Here is a 19,403-nt window from a genome sequence, read left to right as displayed (position 1 = left end):
TGGGTTTAGTTCTGATAGGATAGTGTGATTCTCAAGATCTCAGACTCTGATGTCTAACAGGTCTGAATTTGAATACCTGCTCAGTCAATGGTCAGTTGTGTGATCTCACGGGAAGTAGGAGGACCTCTCTGAGCCTGCATTTGCCAAATGGTGATGTGGACTTCACAGTAGGAAGCTCTCTGGGCAGACTGAATGAGTTACTGTTCCACTTTGAATAAACTGCAGCTATCTTTATTATACTTTATCACCACCATCACCAGCACCTTCACTACCAGGCTTTGGAGGATGAGAAGGCATGTAAACAGGCACAGACGGAAGCCAGCCTTCCAAAGTAAGGAAGGGCATAAGCAAAGGTATGGAGGTAGGAAAGAGCCAGCATTTTACTCCCAGCCTAGAGAGGATTAGCTAACCCAGAACAGGGGACAGTTCTTCAGATGTGTAGGGAGAGACAACTGGACAAAGAGGTTAGGACCAGATGATGGGGAAAATCTTTTGTAATCTCCATAGAGCCCTGTACCTTAACTCTGGGAAGGCAATGTGCCTTGACAGAGCTGAAGAGTGAAATCAGTGTGTGATTATTAGGGGCAACAAGAAGCTTAAGAATTATTTGCTGACTGATTGGGTTGCAACATAGGAATTAAAGATGAGTCTTCTCTCTGTATTTGTAGCCCATTCAGCATTTTTCTTACAAAGATTCCAAAACATAAGTAAAACCCGTAACAATTACGCAAGAACTGTTTTTCTGAACTACACTCGTCTGTGAGTGACCCTGGTGTTTCTGTAGACTCTAAATGGATATAGTATGGCTTATCTTTTTTTCCTTGCAGACCCCCACTCACATTATCATCAACCAATGGTTATGGCAAGACAGGTGGAGTCAGCTTTTAATTGTGGAAGGAAATAGATCAGCCCAAAGTTGTTTCTAAGAAGTAAACATTTTCTGTTTCTTTAAGAGAGAAAATCTAAGGCCATGAAAAGAAAAATAGCCTGACTCAGGATGTAGATCGGAGAACAAGCATTAGCTCTATAAGGAGACTCTGGGGCTTTTCAATATTTAGGATACTAGTATTTGTCTTCTTAATTCCCCAGTGGGATTTTTTTTTAATCCAAGGATAGGATTAATTATCTTGAAAGAGTCTAATCTCTACCCTCATGTTTTAAACGGCAAGCAGGGAGATGTTTTAAACATTATGAAAAGAAGAGAAAATTTCTCCTGACAGATAAACGCCTTGAAATATTAGATATTAGTACTAGTCAAGAGCTCTTTTCAGAAATATTGAAATTACATATTAGAATGGAAGGATCCTTATGTTATGCTCCCTCGTAATGCCACAAAAAGTAAGAATTTAGAAACAATTTCAGAGACAAAAGATTATATGAAACATCCAGCTCTTCCTCTTATGGGAAATTTCTTTTTTTTAACATCCCAGGCTCAATCATTTCCTAATGTGAAATTACAGATTTTTCAAATTACCATATAAAACTGCAAAAAAATTACACTTGTGACCACAGAAGAGATAGCATACACTATCAATTTGATTTTAAAAGCCATACATCTTTTATACTACCTGTCATTTTTATAATGCCTTTTACAAATTTAATCAATACATTTTAACATTCTATATACTTTAAGTGCAATATACAATAAATATTCAAGTTTCATCTTAAACATGCTTTAGCCTTTAAATTGTTAAAACTGCGGTGCCCTTTCAATCTACTTACATAATGTCATAAAATATACATTTCAAGGTAAATGAAGTCAGCTACTTCAATTTAGTCCCTTAAACTGGTAGTAAATGAGAGGTTAACACTATGGTGCCAAACCCATTATTGAGTAAATTTAGCACCTTGGACAGCTCTGTAAAATCTTTATTGCTTTCCTGACCTGCTCGTCATGTTCTGTCTGTGTGTTCAGTGGCTCTCAGCTCTGATTGAAAGGCAATATATTAGATCCCCAACACAAACACACTTGGGGGCTAGTTCACTGGGAGCATAATGACATGGAGGTGAGAGCAATTTTCTGGTCACCAAAATCCAAGCACCTTGCAGGTTCGTTGCACGAATGCATACAGTACCCAGAAATTTCCTTTCTCCTTCCCATTTGCAGAAATAACTAATAGAGGCTGGATCACACTGGCAAAGCTGAAGCAAATGTGGGCTCACCCTTAAACCCGAGAGCTGATATTGCAGTGAAGGACATTTTGAAATGTGTAAAATATAATTTGAGGGAGTCACTTCCAGGACAAGAAATCCAGGTGCTCTCCCCTCAGGACTGCTGGTGTGAAGGATGCTGGGCTGATGACCCCCTACGGAAATGTGCCTTGTGGAAAATCAGGCCCCAGCTTTATGGAGGGAAGAAGGAAGCAACTTCAGGAAGCAAGGTTCACATGATTCATTTTCAGAGGATTAAATGGTGACAAGAGCCCTGGGTATTGAATAAGGAGAAAAAGAAACAAGTGGATTATGTCACTGAAAAACTTTATCACCAAAAATGTATGAGATTAAACTATATAGCATAGATTGATAGTTGGTGTTTTTTCAGGTTTACAAAAACTTCAAAGACCTTGGAGGTTATTTTGAACTTTCCTCTTCCCTGGTTCTGTGAAATTAATTTAAATGAGAAACACTGCTCTAAGTCCTCAGTGAGAGTGTTCGAGATTGAAGTTGTACTTCATCTTGCTTTTGACAAACAGGAGACTTGTATTTTTTCCCCCTACAACGAAAAGAAAGGAAAATACCTTCTCTGCAAAGCCCAAATACTGATATATTTATTTGAAGAAATAATTGAATGTAGATCTAGAGAAGTCAAATCTTAGTAAATAAACTAACTTGATCCTGTTTTGTTTTAATCGTTTCCTAAGAGCCAGATAAAGCCGTGAGGTTTTAGTGAAAGCAGCGGAAGCTGAATTTGATCTGGAGATGAGGTCTGTGTGCCCAGGCCACAGTAAATTATTAACTGCTGTAGTCAGACAATACTGAAAACAAAAAGTGGTAAATTGTCTTCTAGCTTGCATTAAAGAAATAAATTATTTCAGATGTATTGACTCAAATGCCATTGATTATATAATACTTATCACTCCTTATATGAAAAATAACTACTGTTTTATAAATGGGGTCTAGCAGCTTAAGGCAAGCATGAATGTTTATTGAGAACTAAAAACCCATCTATCTCATATTTGAATTTAGGACATTATATATGTCATAAGTAGTTACTGCAGTATGACAACTATTTTATTTTTTATTGTAGAGAATTTAAAATTGAAAAATGCTAATATGTATCTAAAAGCTTGTCATTTCAAGAGTTGTTCAAGGATTTTGAAGAGGCTATGGTGACAGCAAAATGAATGCAATTATATTCCTATTTTCTGATCAGTGTCTACAGTATATGAAAACTGAGCAGCACGGCTTCTCCATTCTCCATGCAGAAATCTATTGTGTAAAATATTTAAAGTTCAACTTCTTTTTGAAACTTTACCCACAGCCAAAAAAAAAATTGTAAACACATCTCCTTACAAATCACTTCTGATGATCATACTGTGCCTTTATGTTTGGTTCTCTGATAAGCCTCCATTTTACATGTATCAAGCTTAACTTTCCTTTTCACATTCCAGTGTAAATGAATCTGCAGAAAATGAGGGCAGAATAAAGAGGGAACAGTTTCTATGGGTTAGATTTAAAAAATTACCACCACGAACATTTCTGTGAGTCCCCTATATTATTAGAAACAAGCATGCAAGCTAAACATGGAAGTCCACCTAAATGAAAAGAGGGAGACAATTTTTCTTCAACTGAAATGAACAGCACAGCATCTATCTAGGATGAGAATGAATGAGCAAATGGGGAAGATGATAAACAGTACTGAAATAGCAAAGAATTGCTGGAAAAGAAACAGACTCTGCCAGTCATGAAAACTGGTGGAGAGGGAGCTTCTGGGGGCAGGAGGATCCTTTTGTAAGAGCCTCTGACAAAGAATGCGTGTCCTCAGTACGTGAGTGTACTATGTCACCTCTTCATATCATGACTCTGCCACACACAGGAGATAAACAAAAGAAGTTTAATGCTACATGCTTCTAGTTGCCGAAGATTGATTGGAAATCCCTCGAAAACGACCTGTCTGATAAGGTCATGGTTCCTGGAATAAGCAATTAAGTGCTAAATAAACACATCTTAGGGATTCATAACATGCACTGAATGACATCGATTGTAGTAATCTAGTAAATGACCTCGCAGTTGTATTCAGCAATAAACATATGAGTACTTTATCGTGCCTATGGCAGACTATTGAGTGATGTATTTTATCTGGCAGTACCAATGATGCTCACCTTTTGACTCGATTAAATGTGTATGTGAACAGGGATAAATTGGTGATTTAACTCCATTCTGGGGTTCCCCAGGCTACTGTCTTTAAAGCAGTATGTTGGCAAAGCATGGCCGGAGGGAACCGGGACGCCATCATGTGAAAAGATAACGACAACCTGCCTCACTCAGAGGATTGTATCTGCTTTTCTCTTGACAGGAAGTAATACTCAAAAGGGCGGCGGACCTGGTGGAGGCGCTGTACGGCATGCCGCATAACAACCAGGTGAGCGTGCGTGGCTCGGACCAGCGCAGGCTTCCACATTCAGCTGAGATATCAGAGTCCTTACGGTGACGAAAAAGCATGAAAATGTACACGCCACTTGCATGAGTTGAGAGTACAAGCCATCTGGGCATAGCATGTCGCAAGGCTCTTCAATTCCTCTCTCTTCTGTAAATCTTGCATTGCCTTTTCTATGGAATCATTTTCCTTACTAGAAAAGGTATTCCATTTAAAACGTATCTTCCCTGGGAATGTACTTCTTAATTGAGGAAGAGAATTACTGGTGCTTTATTTTATTTCTTGCAGGTTTTCAAGCAAACTTAGGAGCAAAAGGGGGTTTAATTTCTTCTCCTAAAAAGTATAACAAGGCCTGAATATTATTGTCTACTTTCATTTCATAGAGCAATTCCATGTATGTGATTCAAACTGCTCAGCAAACTACGAGTCTGAGAAATCATTCACTCCTTTTTCGTGTCACTTGAATTGATCGCTGTCTAGGGCACTCAGCCCCACTCACACTCAGGAGCACAGGTGGTCAGTCATCTATGACCTGCCCTTAACTTCAGTGGGAGAGATGAATAGCAGTTTGTGTGTATGTGTGTGTGTGTGTGTGTGTGTAACCCTAGAGTTCCTATGTGTTATTGGTGGGGAAGGGAACCCCACAGTGCTGTCAATGGGCTTGCAGTGACACAAACAGAATTCTGCAGCCCGGTGCTGTCCTTATATAGGCAAGGGTCCCAAAGTGATGTGTGCACCTCTTGGAACCTCAGGGCCCCCATTCAGGACATGGGCCCGCTGATGATGGGACTAAACTCACAGGATTGTCAAGAGGTTCACATAGTTACACACAGAAGTTCACATAGTTAATTAACCTTTCAAAGCCCCGAGCTGGGTGCCTGGCATATAGTAAGCAACTGAAAAATGGTTTTACTGATAGTTGACTGGTGGTGGCTGATGGAGTATTCCTTTTACTTTTTAGGAAATTATTCTGAAGAGAGCAGCTGACATTGCAGAGGCCCTGTATAGTGTCCCCCGCAACCACAGCCAGCTCCCGGCCCTCACGAACACCTCGGTCCACGCAGGAATGATGGGAGTGAATTCCTTCAGTGGACAACTGGCTGTGAATGTCTCCGAGGCATCTCAGGCCACCAATCAGGGTCAGGAGCCTGCTCTTCTCCCTTCCCATTTCCCTGCTCCTTCCCAACCTCAGGTCACCTCCCCTCCCCCCATTTATTTGGCATATTTTAATTAAAAAGTATTTTTTTCCATCAAGGGTGATTCCTAGCTTGTATCAAATATGATTGTAGAATTTTAGTTCCAGCTCTCACATCTGGTAATCAGGTATGGGGACTAGAAAGGAGGCATGCATCTAGCCATCTCTCTGACTTTCACCATAAACCATGAGTGACAGATCGCAAAGAGGGTTGGAATTAAAGTTCTGAGGGGCCAAAGCACATCATCCTCGCCTAGGGAGTAGGAACCTGTTAACTCCAGGGTACATCTCTTAGATTGGGATTTATTTCTGCTCCAAAATGATAATTTATAGGCCCTGCATTGCCACTTCTTACTGCCCTGCTAAGTATTTATGATCTCCTAAGAAATGTGTCTTTCGCTCGCTTCCCATTTTAATCACAGAGCTGGCACCACCAACCCACGCACATGAATCACTGAACCCCTTCCCTCTGGGGGTGGCGAGGGTAGCCAGAGCAGAGACCCTCCTTTCCCGAGGCTTCCAGGACTGCCTCCCTCATCCCCGGCTTTGCCCCCACCCCTCAGGTTTCACCCGCAACTCAAGCAGCGTATCACCGCACGGGTACGTGCCGAGCACTACTCCGCAGCAGACCAACTATAACTCTGTCACCACAAGCATGAACGGATACGGCACTGCCGCCATGTCCAATCTGGGTGGCTCCCCAACCTTCCTCAACGGCTCAGCTGCCAACTCGCCCTACGCCAGTAAGTAGAGCTGCGTGTCCTGTCTTTCTGCACGTGTTTGCTCGAAGAATGGGCATCGTGCCATGTGGCCCACAGTGCAGGTCTCCACCCTGCAAGGCATTGATCCAGGCAATGCTACTAAAGGCACCACGGTCTCCAGCAGAAATCTCTGCCCCACCCCTTGCTCATCTTCCTCTCCAGAGTCCCCCTAACTGTCTGAACACTGCTGCAAACAAACTGTGAGGTCATTATAAGAACCCAAGCTTTGAATCAGATGAAGGTGGGTTTGACTCCTGCTTCTACTAGTTGTTGGCTGGGGGCCATGGGTAAGTTCATCTCTCCAAGCCTCAGTTTTCTTATCTGTAAAATGGGCAAGGAACTAGCACCCACCCCATACAGATGCTGATGAGAGAATGAATGAAATGAATTTGTCCTGATGCTTGGCCAGTGAGCGTTACATTCAATAAATCTAAGTAATAATCATAATGATGAACTGATAATAATAAGTGGTGTTGGTAGTAGAGCTTTAAATCTCTCCCTTTAGGAATATGACTCCTTTATTATGTTAATGCTTGGAATTTTTTCCCCTTTGTGTTTCATGTAGACTTAAAAAACACTGGACAAATCAAAAAACATACTTAACTTTTTCCAAAAATCTGGGAAGATGACAAACAATACACATGTACCCAAGAAATGTTCTTCAGTGCTTTCTTCCTGTCTTAAAGACGTTTGGCTTAAAGGGTTTTTTCAGTACAGTGTTTACTTTGTATCTAAATAACTTCAAGGAACAGGCATCTTTACATATAAAATGTTGTGGGCTGTGTCCCTACAATCTCTTGGTCTCCCTCTGAGGATTTTTACATAGATAACCAAGTTTATCTTGGACTGGGTGGGTGATTCTCCGGTTTTGTAAAATGTGGCCAAACTCTTAGGCCTTTGTGGAATGATAGAAGATGTGTTGTTATATGAAGGAATATTCATGATTTTTTTAAAAAAAGAGTCTTGGCTTAAAAACACTAAAAATTATGCTATCTCTCATAGTGGACATGTGGAGAGGGCTAAGGCTTTGAAAGATGAAAGGTCATTCTTGGTCTTTGAGACCAGTTATTTCTGAAAGTAACATAGGGCCTTTTACTTTCTGGGTGACTTTTTACGCTCAGTGTGTATTAAATTTTTTATTTTTATTTTGCTTCTTGGGAATCAGCAGCATGTTGAATATTTAAAATTCGCCCAAATAATCTGCAGGCATTATGTCTGTTTGCTCTTGAGTCAATGTTTGGGGCCAGTTTCACATGAGATTTTGATTCATCGAAAGATTGTTTCTCATAGATTTACCATTTCAGGGTTCTCCCACTACTCAGTCAGAAAATGTTTCAATCATGACCTGAAAATGAAAAGGTAGCATTCTTAATTAAATCAATAAACTAATTGCTATATGGTAGCAATTCAATTTAGGGGCTTGGATTGTTCTGTCTTCCCAGGCCTGTGCAGACACCCAGCGATGTGAGCCTGAGATTGCATCTGTCAGACTGTGAAACTTCGACAATTTAATTTCCATTAATTGATTTCCTCAGTGCTCACAAATATAGTATTAAATTCTCAAAAAGGCCTCTCAGATGGGACGGTTTTATCTGCATAAATGCAAATAAAACAATAAACACAAAGCCCAGCAGATCTGAATTTTTGCCTCCATAATATTTAATTATTCATAAACCACTCATGTTGAAAAATTCCAAACAGAATAAAAAATAAAATAAGACATTCCACTGGTGAACACACTTTCTGGTGTGGTGGCTGATAACTAATAATGTTATAACAAATGGAACTGCTTGACTATATTTCACCCTTTCCTCTGTGAACCGCCCCCCTCAAACCCTCCACCTCTAAATACACATAATGATCGCGTTTGCCAAGGAGATTAATTGCCTTCCTCAGTGAACCAGCAGGATTTCAAGTCTACGAATATTTAAAAATCAAACCTCTAGTGCAGGAGTTTTGCAATTTAAATGGGTGTTATTATTGAGCGTGTTTTCACATTTACAAATCCTAAGAGATGTATAAAAATGCTGGCCTCATTAAAAGAAAAAGTACAGTTTAGAAAATGTTTGTGAAAACTCTGAGCATGGTGGCTCCGTGTTCCTGTCCGTAAAGCATTCTGTGCGTTTGGATTGTGTAATAGCTGAGAGCTGATCACAAGGGGTCATCTCCCCCTGATGGCAGCTGCTGCCTCTGACCCACTTGATTCCCACTCTCCTAGCTTTCCAGAGCCAAAGGGCTAAAGGGCCAAAGGGGAGACCACCTAAATGGCAGTTTGGATTCTGATGGTCTCTTGGGAAGGGGCCCTTTCCCCTGGCGATGTTTCCTTTGCAGGGTAGCATAGTGGAAAGAGCCCTGAATTTGAGTTTGGTTCCTGGACACACGGCATTCCAGCTGTGGCCCTTGGGCACATCACTAAACTCTCCTCTGAGTTTCAGCTTGCTCAGCTTGCTCAGGTGTACAGAGGATGTAATGGGCCCCAACTTAAGGTCACTTTGCCAATGACATAGATGAAAAGACATGAAGATTCTTGTGAATGATAAAGCAATGCATAATGTTTATTGCATAAGTGAAAAAATTGTACAGTAGAAGGAGGTACCTAGAATTTGAATTCAGTGCCTGAAAAATCATTGGACAGGATTCACACTTTCCCCAGGGAATGGAGGACTAGAAGGTGAGCTTATGGAAATATTGGTCTTGATGGTAGAAGCCTCATCATGTGCAAAATCTCTTTCTCCTGAAGTAACCATGAGATTGTTAGCAACTAGAGAAAGATGAAAGGCCAGGCTGGGAGGACTGCGACTGGTAGAGAATGTCCATCTACCCAACTCCCCAGGCAGCTAGGTTTTCTATCTCTGAATTGCTAGGGTTCTCCCTTCATTGATAATTCACATCCCCACTACTACTAGACTGTGAGTATTTATAGAAGGCTCCTATCCTACTGCTTATTAATCCACAAGCGTTTATGTACAGCTCCATGGGGGATACAAAGGATTTGGAACTTTCACTTGTACATAGTTCTGCATTATCCACAAATATTGCATGTGACAGTCTATTTATCCTCCTATCCTGGCCTCCTATCTGTCTATATTTGTGCTGTGGAGCATTAAAGTACTTGTATCTTCATGGGGAAGAAAGGGACACTTACAAAATGCCATCTGCCAGCACCTTAAGTTGGAATCCTGGCCTTTCATTCAACTCATCCTTGCTCCTCACACCTCTCATTCCACTGGTGACCACACCCTCTCAGGCTGGCCTCCTCCTGTCTCTTGTACCCCCAGCTCCTTTGCTAGAACCTCAGTTTAGGCCCTACCTGGAATGCTGCTCTTGACATCTCCTCTGTGAAGCCTTCTTTGGTTTTCTCTCCCCTGTCTCAACATAGTTGGCTGTGGCTCTGTCGCTATTCTGTGCTACTCTGCCCCTCTGAAGAGTACTTTCGCTTCCTAGCCTGGGATGCCCCAGTGCCTAGCACCCTGCCTGGCACATAGTGGCCCACAGCAAACACATAAAAGATCACCACAGCAAAAGGCAATACGTGCCAAGTACCAAATGATGAAAGCGGACAGGACCCCAGGAGTGCAGGGAAGGCTTGTGTTGGAAGGGTGGCCTGAGCAGGGTGGCCAGGGAAAGGCCTCAGGATGCGGGGAGAGGCACTGATTCCTCCTTTCCCATTACCCCTCTCAGTCGTGCCATCCAGCCCCACCATGGCCTCCTCCACAAGCCTCCCCTCCAACTGCAGCAGTTCCTCGGGCATCTTCTCCTTCTCACCAGCCAACATGGTCTCGGCCGTGAAACAGAAGAGTGCTTTCGCGCCAGTCGTCAGACCCCAGACCTCCCCGCCTCCCACCTGCACCAGCACCAACGGGAACAGCCTGCAAGGTAAGCCACAGGCCCCCCGGGCCCGCCAGATGCCTCCCCTCACCCGTCCAGGGCCTGAAGCAAACCTGTCCCGCAGCGAGGGGATCAGCCTTGGGACTGCCTGCTTCTCTCGGCCCCCATCTCTCCATGCCCTTCCGTCTGCTCTCCTGAGCCCTGGCCCCAGCCCTCTGTGCCCCTCCTCTGCTGGAGTTGCCTGAGCAGTCCTCTTTCCCACTCTAGCAGTTCTGCTCAGCCTGGGATTTGCTTGAGAATACTGTTTCTGCTTACTAATGCCATCGTTTCTCTTTTCTCCTCTCTCACTTCCGTGGTCGCCATAATCAGACCAGTCTTTTGTGGACTCTAGCAAGTTCTCCACTGCAGGGTCCCTTCCAGGACTGGCCTTCTCCTGAAGTAGGTCACTCAACCTTCCCTTCCTGTTGCCTGTGTCGGACTGAACGGGCTGGGGGGCTGGCAGCTGGGAGGAGTGAGCCGCATCCTGACCAGGGCCCTTAGGTCTGAGCTTCATAGGCCGCAGGCCCAGGAGTTACTACTGGGGACCAGAAACCCCAAAATGCCACCAGACTAGTCTGGTTCATGTTAAAATTGTTTAATTTCATCTCCATCATGGAATATGGGAGATAACTGAAGTGGTCTTCCTTTTCAATGAGGGAAAAATTCCACCTTTTAAATGGGTCCACCATTTCCTACATTTGTTTCATGGACTGGCCCTGTGTTGTGATGCTGACCGGCATAGCCTCATTCCTCCGCCACAGCAGGATTGTGTGATGGGCACTCATGGCCACTGCTTTATAGATGAGAACACCAAAGGCTAGGGAGGTTAAGAAATTGCTTGACTTCTGGCATTGGTATGTGGCAGAAGCAGGCTTCAAACTCAGGCTCAAAAATTCATCTCATCTTTCCATTCCCCCAAACACTTTATTACTCAGAAGGGGAAAAGGATGCATCCAGGTTTCCTAAGGTGGCTGACAGGGAAATAGGACCAGAAAAACAATTGGCTCCCATTTATTGAGCACTGAACCAAGTGCGTCAGGCACTGTGCTAAGCACCGAGCATGCTTTATCTTATTTAATCCTCAGAACTTCTTGATGAAATCTGAGGACTAGTATGATGTCCATTGTACAGATAATAAAACTGAAGTGAAGGAGAGTAAACATCTGCCTCCAGGCAGCCAGTAATCAGTGGGGATGAATATAAACCCCAGCAGGGAGGGTGGCCCTAACCCCTGGCTTACACAGCTCCCCACGATGCCTTCCTTCAGCTGCCAACTCATCCCCCCTTCACGATGGAGGTCAGCCCTGGAGGCCAGGAGGGCACCACACCCACCTGGGATTTCTCAGCCTTGTTTCTTATTTTTATTTATTTATACTTGTAAACAAATATACTCTGTACTGGATGCGTTCCATTGATATAAACATATGAAGTCTTCTGCAGACCCTATAAGGTCAGTATTATGCCCTTTGCATTGGTGGAGAAATTAGGGCCCAGTTTGCTCAAGGTCACATAGCTAGTAAGGATGGAGCCAAAACTGAACCCAAATCGTGTGACTCCAGGGCCTGAGCTCCTCATCACTCTGCCTTTCTGCCTCCATTCACTGCAAAACATTCCTCAGAAAGCTGCTGGCAGATCCGCCCAAGTAGGCGCCCACACAGCACACTGTGCCTCCCCCGGGATGTGCATCAGTGACACCACCTTCTCCGGGCAGAGGAGGGCCATCTGACTGTGGAACTGCGTTCAGGGGATGTTAGCCATGATAGGAAATGCCCACGCCCACACAGGGGAGCCACCCATTCATGCAAGTCTGACTCTTTCAGCTAAAAATAATGCTTTCTCACCATCAGGACACCTCCAGCTGGCAGACTAGGGGTACAGAGCTTCAATGAATGAACTTACAATGGCTTTAAGTAAAGACAAAACATATGGAAAGTTGAAATCTGCTGTTCTTGAGCTGCCAGTCACAACCTTTGTTAAACACAGATTTGACATCAGGGACAAGGTATAAGGGGTTTGCGACCAACAGCTGAGGAGAGGTGCTTGAGAAGCAAAGCCCCCAGCTCCTGGGAGGTCAGCAGCTGTATCGCTGGCCAGCAGTGACTTAAGCAGGCAGCCCTTCTGTGGGGCCAAGTGTCTTTTCATGTCATGTTGGCCAAGGAGCGAGCAGGTGGGACTGAAAATAGGGACTTGGCCTATGTCTTACAACCCCATGGATTTAGGGAACCTCCGGTGGGGTGTGTGTACACTTACATAATGATGAAATGGCTTCAAGACAGGGACACATAGAAAGTCTGTGTATTTGTCACCCCCAGAGCGTGTCTAACCCAAGTCTGCACAGATGCCAAAAGTACAGAGACTGCGCGCCCTCTGCTGATTAGCAGCCAAGGCTCCGCCCCCCGTCACATTACACATGTGCAGCTGGTGCAGCATAGAGGATTTGAAGCGAAGCTGGGGAAACACTGCATTGGATTTGCTGTTGTGGATGACCCTGCCCTCTCCTCTGCTTGAGCATGTGTCCAGAGATTCTTTCTGGTAGCTTCTGTTTTTCCAATACTGTCATGTACCAAATGTCCCTACTTTTGAGGGATGTCGGTGGAGGAGGTGTGTGCAGAGAAATTAAAGGCAAATAAACTGAAACTACCTTCCTGTAGGCTGTCCTTCTTCCTACCCTCTCTGCTCCCAACCACCACACTCTCCAGGCAGGGCCCACGGGCCCAGAATTGCACCCTGGCTCTAGTGCACAGCTCTGCAGCCTCCTGGGTGCTGTGCTGCTGTTTGCAGGGAGCGCCTGTGTGGGCCTGTGGACTCTCACCTGAGAGAAGTGATGTTCTGACAGTGGCCTTCTAGACCTATAGCTGAAGAATTACTTCATCTTTAGCCTTCTCAATGCACTTCAAACTGAAGTGTTTTATTCCTCTTTCTCCCTTTCATTGTTACAGTAACACCTCCTTCCTCTGGACCTGCCTAATTCAGAATTGTGATTAAGAACGGGCAAGTGACAGAGGAAGAGTTGGTCAAGCAAACTGACCCTATCAACAAGATCAGAAGTGACACGTTTAGGCCATTTAAATGTTTTAAAGGCCTATTTACCTCCAGCAACCACTCTGCTAATTGCATATCATTCTATTTTGTTAAGCCAACTCCTTAAAAAAGTCATTTCCCCAGGAACCCTTTCTTAGCCATCTCTAGTGCCTGAGAACTAGGCATTGCAATCTCACATGACAGTCACATCCACTAATATGGGAGGGCTTGTTCCCAGACTGGCTTATGCGTTATCTCATGTTCTCCTCCCAACCACCTTTGGATATAGGCTATTTACTGTCCCTATTTTATAAATGCAAAAACTGAGACTTAGAGCCAAGATGGCTTATTCAGAGTTACACAGCTAGCAAACAGGCAGATTCTGGGTTAAAACCCAGAAAACCCCCCATGCTCTACATCCACACTATAATCAAGCAACAGGATTAGGCCCACATGGACTGCAAAAACCTTAAAAACTTTCCCTGTGTTAGGGAAACAGGATCCAACAGTAAGGAAGGCAGAGCTGCCTGGCAGAGGCTGGACACTCAGCTGTGGACATTCAGAGGAGGAAAAGATAAGGGAGAATTCAGAAAAGCCCCATGGAGAAGGTTGCCTTTGAACTGAGCCTTGAATGAAGGGGGCAAGTAGGATTCGGGCATAAGGAGATGGGGGAGAGAAACATTGTAAGGACAACGTGCACCAAAGAGTACTGAGCAGCAATCAGGCTGACACCCAGCATCCCCGAGCACAGGTGCCCAGGAGCAAGGACAGGGTGGGACAAGGAATTCCTCACCTGGAAATCGTAAGCGCCACTCCTTACATACACTGTGTAATTCCCAGTCTCTATTGCCACTGCAACTGGCTTTCTCTCCCAGGGAGATAAAACCCTGGATAATATGCCATATGTCTGAGAAATTGTTCTTAGGACATAACAACCCTTATTTCAGCACTTTTGGAGACTCACGAGATGTTCTGTTTAAAAAAGTGTGGTGGTCAAATTGTGTTTCCTGAATCCCTGTCTTGGAGATCCACAACATACCTAAGCTTATTGAAGGAAGACTGAGATTTCCTGCAGTTAAACAAAATGACTAGTCCATATAGTTCTCTAAATTTACTTGCCCCCAGAACCCTTTTCCAAATTTTAAGACCAATTGACATCCCATGAAAAGTTTTGGAACATGCAGCTGTATTTTGGCTTTAAAGAGAAAATGCAGAGGAGACTTCCTTTATCTAGATAAAGTCATTGATGAATCCTGATCCTAGACTCCCCAAGTGTGTCTATTTTCACAGGTCAGAGACCAGAGTCACCAGCTCTGCTCAGCCATTGTCCTGGAGATGTCCTCTCCCTTCTCCTAAAGCTTATGTCCTCCAGAGCATGGCTTCTATGCAATTTCAGGCCTCAGAAGACTTCATTAATCAAGGGAAAGGCAGCCCAAGGAGGCTGTCAGCCTGCCGTTGGACCTTACCCCGGTGTAGTGATTTTAGACCCTCATCATATCCTGGTCAGTCTCTGCAGGGAAAAATTAAAAACAAAAGGCCAGAGTGATTTCAGAAAAGTTGTACGCACATTCTGATTTTTTTTTCCCGACCTTGTTGAAGCTCAGGCTGCTCAGCCCCACTAGATATCATGCTTTCCAGGAGTGAATCTCATAGGATTGTCTTGCTCAATGCACATGCTCGGTTTGTGCCAGATCACCCGCCCCCTATTCTGTTCCTGATTAGCTCATAATTCTTAACACATATGGTGATTTGAGAAAGACCACATTCTACCTTCTTACTCCAAACCATCCCAGCTCTGCAACGCTTTCCATTTTGTCTTCCTTCTTATCAAAATGTGGAGATCATAATGTACAAGGCATTGCCTTCCAGACCAGTAGTCTTCTGAGCTTCTTGTCAGAGAAAGTGATCACATAGCTGCCGGGAAAAATGGCAGAGCCTCCTCAGTCTCCCCAGTCTTGTGATGTCTTGGCACACGTTGCTCTCTGAGAGCGTTGTGTCCTCATGGAAGTCTTTGTGGGCCCCGCTTGAGCAAGTCAGTGTGCCAGCAGAATTTCTGGAACATTCCAAGCCACAAACACCCATCCCTCTCACCCACATAAGTAATCTTGAGGATTGCAGCACAATTACAAGAAAAACAGCTCCTAAAACCCAGGAGCTTCCCTGTAGTCCTTGAGGGAGTTTCTTCATAAAAAGGTCTCTTTAGAGGTCCACAAGCTTAGATGCCACAAACAAGTGATCTTTTCCTCAAATTTACTCATCATTAAGGGTTCTGCATCTGAAAGTTAGGAAGTCACAAATGAGAGTTAGGGAGTTGTAACCCTCTGATGTTAGGTGCAGAACATAACCCTCTGATGGGTAGGTACATAAGGGCTTTCTAGAGAGAGGTTTCACAGCTTCCATTAGCCTCTGAGAAGTCTGAGGACCAATAAAGGAATGGTAGGACAGTGTGGGCACACCAAAGCCACCCACCAGATGCCCTCAGATATTTTCGTTTGTTTATAATTTTAATAATTTGCTAATATATATAATCTGGGCTATTCCATCTTTTAAAAATTCCGCATCTCCATCTTCTCTTGAAATAATTCATAGGGTCTGGTGGCTTTGAGTAGACAGTCCTGCACAACAGCATTTGGGGGGGCCAAGTTGCTGCGTGCTCTACAGAAAACATGCCCTTGGTCCCCTCAATCCCTACCCCACAGCCTTCTCTCCCTTAGGTTCCCAGCCTGGGCTCTGATTTTTTTCTTTCCCTTGAATTTGGGCCCTTGAATTGCTGATGAAGAAACACTATTAGCTATGGACCAGCCTATCCGTTAGCTTTGTTTTATAATTTTAAATATGGCCCTCCTGGAGGTTTGACCTAATTAATCTAATACATCATTCAGGTACCAAAGCACTCTTATATTTTCTTTTTTTTATTCTGGCCATCCAGAATTAAAAAAGGTCCTCATGTTTTCAGGTCCAGCTGGTAAATGTTGGCTGGGCCCACCAACCAAATTAGCAGGGCGTTTGTTGGTTCCACTTGCCTCGCATCGCATCGTACCGATGCAGCCTGGGTCATCCTGCCGAACCATGGGGGGTGCCTTTCAGTGTCATGCACGCGGGGCAGATTTTGACAGAAGGCACAAGTAGACTTGCTGCTTTTGCCAGACACTTAGAATTCCCACAGAGCAGCCTGTCTTTCATAAGGGTGCCTGGACCCACCACTAGCCTGGATGCAAAGCTCCCCAGGGGGGCAGAGCCATGCTGAGCTGTCACACTGCAAAGACCCTCCTCCCTCCTTGCCTTTGGAGCTGAAGCATCTTGAATTCTCCAGTTCAGGCTTGGACTGAAATATGGAGCTCCCTGTTTCAGTCAAATTTAGGGGTCACTTGAATCATAGGGGACCTGCATTTCCAGCTGATCCCAGATCTCTGGGGTGTTAAGTTGGTCTGTATTTGGCAAGAGACACTTCCTGTTTCTAAGAAAAATGGCTTATGAGGACTTACAAAAAAGACTCCAGGAGCTTTTGGACTGCAAAACGGCTCTTGCAAAACAACATTTGGATGATTTACGTGTATATGAATCAGAAACATGTGGATTAAATTTCCTTGTGAATACAGATGGGTTTAAAAATTAACGGAAAAAGTGTTTGGCAAAATAGTTTTTTTTAATTGAATCTGAAATGTCAGGGCTGGGGGAGGGGAAAGAAGGAGGGCAGAGGCAGCCCTCAGGGTGCAGAGTCTCACCTAGTCTTCCAAGATTTGTGGTAGTTGGGGTTTACTTAAAAAAAAGAAAAAAAGTCACATTCCTCCAGATATGAGAGTTGGGAAATGAAGAGGCCACCTCCTAGACACAGTCATCACTGACAAGAACACTAATTTAAATTTAGAATTGCCAATAAAAAGAATGGAATGACTTTCTCTCCCATCTTTTGAAGCCCAAGGTGGCTGCCACTCGTGTCTAATGTAGGCACACTCTCCTCTCACTGTTTTTCACAGTGTCTGAGTTTTCTTACAGATCCCTTCCTTCCTCCTGGCCATCACATGAAGTGTGCTGTATGGGATGGTGCCTGTTTGATAGAAGAGGAAACACAGCCCAGAGAAGTTAAACAGCACAAGGTTACACATTTAGCTGCAGAATAGATGGTTACACATAATAGCAGCTAACCTGTTAGGTCTTTACTAGGAGCTGACAGAGCCGGCCACTTTGCGGGCTTTTTTTATTTAAATCTCTAACAACTCTAACAGTATCATGGCCCTTTACAACACGATTAACTGCATTTTCTAGCTGAGGAGGCAGAGGCTCAAGGAAACAAGTAAGGACCTCTTGGGGACATACTCAGCAAGGGGAAAAGCCAGAGGGGAAAGCCGGCTATCGGATTCCATGTTCTTCTAAATACGCTGTGGACAGCCTCCTATTTCTGAACACTATAAAAGATTCTTGGTTATCCCAGACAGACTCCCCTTTACTCAGGATCTCAGCTCAGCTTCCCTAGGCTACAGTTTTCTAGGGACATGGTCCGAACATTCCAGAAACCTTGAGTGAAGCAGTGGCAAGAAGACAGATATCCTATGGTTCCCTGCAAACCTGCCTTCTCCTTGTGCTCCATGCCTCCTCCCAACTTTCTGTGCCTACGGACTGCCTGCTGTCACTGGCATTTCCTTCTCCTAGGCATAAGGACTGAAATGAACGTGCTCAGATTGCTGCTCTGGTGTCAGTCTTTGTGCTAATATAGAGCCCAGAGAGAGCCATGGGCTATTTTTTGTGTGTGTGAAAATTTGCTGGCAGTTGGGATGAATCAGTTTTTTATTATATGTTTTGGAAGTAAAGGGGAGGGAAAGAAAAAGTGACAAATGAAAAATTCTCACTTATTTTGCAAGGTTGGGGCTGCAACTTTCCCAGCAGTATTCAAACTATGCAACTTTTTTCCAGTTACGTTTTAAAATTGAAATCAGATTTGGAGAGATGTTTAGGATCTTCTGTTCTGTTAAAGATACATACACAGACTGATATGTTATCATTCTTAATAAAGTACATGTATATTTTATAACAAAAACTAACTCCAGGGCAGATGAGAGCACATTTGTGGCTAATATCCAAAATAGTGGTGTGGGGGTGTTTTTGTCCATCCTTTTTTTTTTTTTTCAGTGAGAAGTTTGGATGCTAAACCATTGACTTTTGTCTTCTCTTTCCACAGCGATATCTGGCATGATTGTTCCTCCCATGTGAAAGAATTGCCTTGAAGAATTTTATTAATGAAGAGGTTGGATTCTGCTGCAGAGAGTAATCTGATACAAGTCCCAGAGTGGAACTTTTAACTCAGGCCTTTTTAAGAGGAATCACAGTAACTGCGGATTTTTAAACAAACAATATCACCAACCTTGCAAACACTGAAATTGGAAGGATCTGCGAGTGCAGGGTGTTGGTTAAATTGTGCCTCCCAAGTATTTGGGGGATATATTTATTCTGTGTTGATAAAAGCAAATCCACTTTTCTTTTACTTTTTTTTCTTAAGCTTAACTCGGCAATCATTTGTCTTTTATAAACCCATAAAGCTGTATACAAGGGACACTATAAATAAGACTCCATGTTTTAATTTATGATGTTTTTAAAGCTGTGTAAAGGGAGAATGAAGTGGTGATATTTACAAAAAAGTAAAAAAAAGAAAAAAAGAAAAAATAGCTTGTATGGGACAGAATAGGAATGCCAGTTAGATTTTTTAGAAAACTAAGGGTCGGCTTTTGCGCCTTAAAGCATATCAAATGGTAGTTAGCTCAGACAGTGCATTTTCAATATCTAACTTAACATGCCATCCCTTAGCAGTGCAAGCTTATTTATCTCTTTTGTATTGTTGTCTTAAGTAACTGTAAATAAATGCAGCCTGGAAAGCTAAAAAGTGATGTAAGTGATCAAGTTTTTCCCTTCAACTCAAAAATCCAGTGCCTCTAGACAGATTGTTAAAACTACATATTTAAACCTGATA

General features: G+C 43.5%; 1 protein-coding gene across 12 annotated transcripts in view; it reads left to right on the top strand.

Moving 5' to 3' along the window:
* Positions 1-19,102, top strand: part of EBF1 (EBF transcription factor 1) — a 372,669-nt gene extending 353,567 nt beyond the window's left edge. For 4 of the 12 annotated variants that reach the window (XM_017681195.3, XM_017681196.3, XM_017681193.3 and 1 more), the window contains exons 12-16: positions 4,517-4,582; positions 5,559-5,736; positions 6,356-6,535; positions 10,235-10,429; positions 18,618-19,102. In XM_017681195.3, the coding sequence (XP_017536684.1) occupies positions 4,517-4,582; positions 5,559-5,736; positions 6,356-6,535; positions 10,235-10,429; positions 18,618-18,649 (651 nt within the window). In that variant the 3' untranslated portion in view covers positions 18,650-19,102. The other 8 variants (XM_073231510.1, XM_017681192.3, XM_037025169.2 and 5 more) reach the window with 5 other exon arrangements.
* Positions 19,103-19,403: the final 301 nt, after the last annotated feature.

Source organism: Manis javanica, chromosome 1 (genome assembly GCF_040802235.1).
Source record: "Manis javanica isolate MJ-LG chromosome 1, MJ_LKY, whole genome shotgun sequence".
Lineage (NCBI taxonomy): Eukaryota > Metazoa > Chordata > Mammalia > Pholidota > Manidae > Manis > Manis javanica.
Note: the sequence above shows the minus strand (reverse complement) of the source record. Positions and strands in the feature narration are given on the sequence as shown.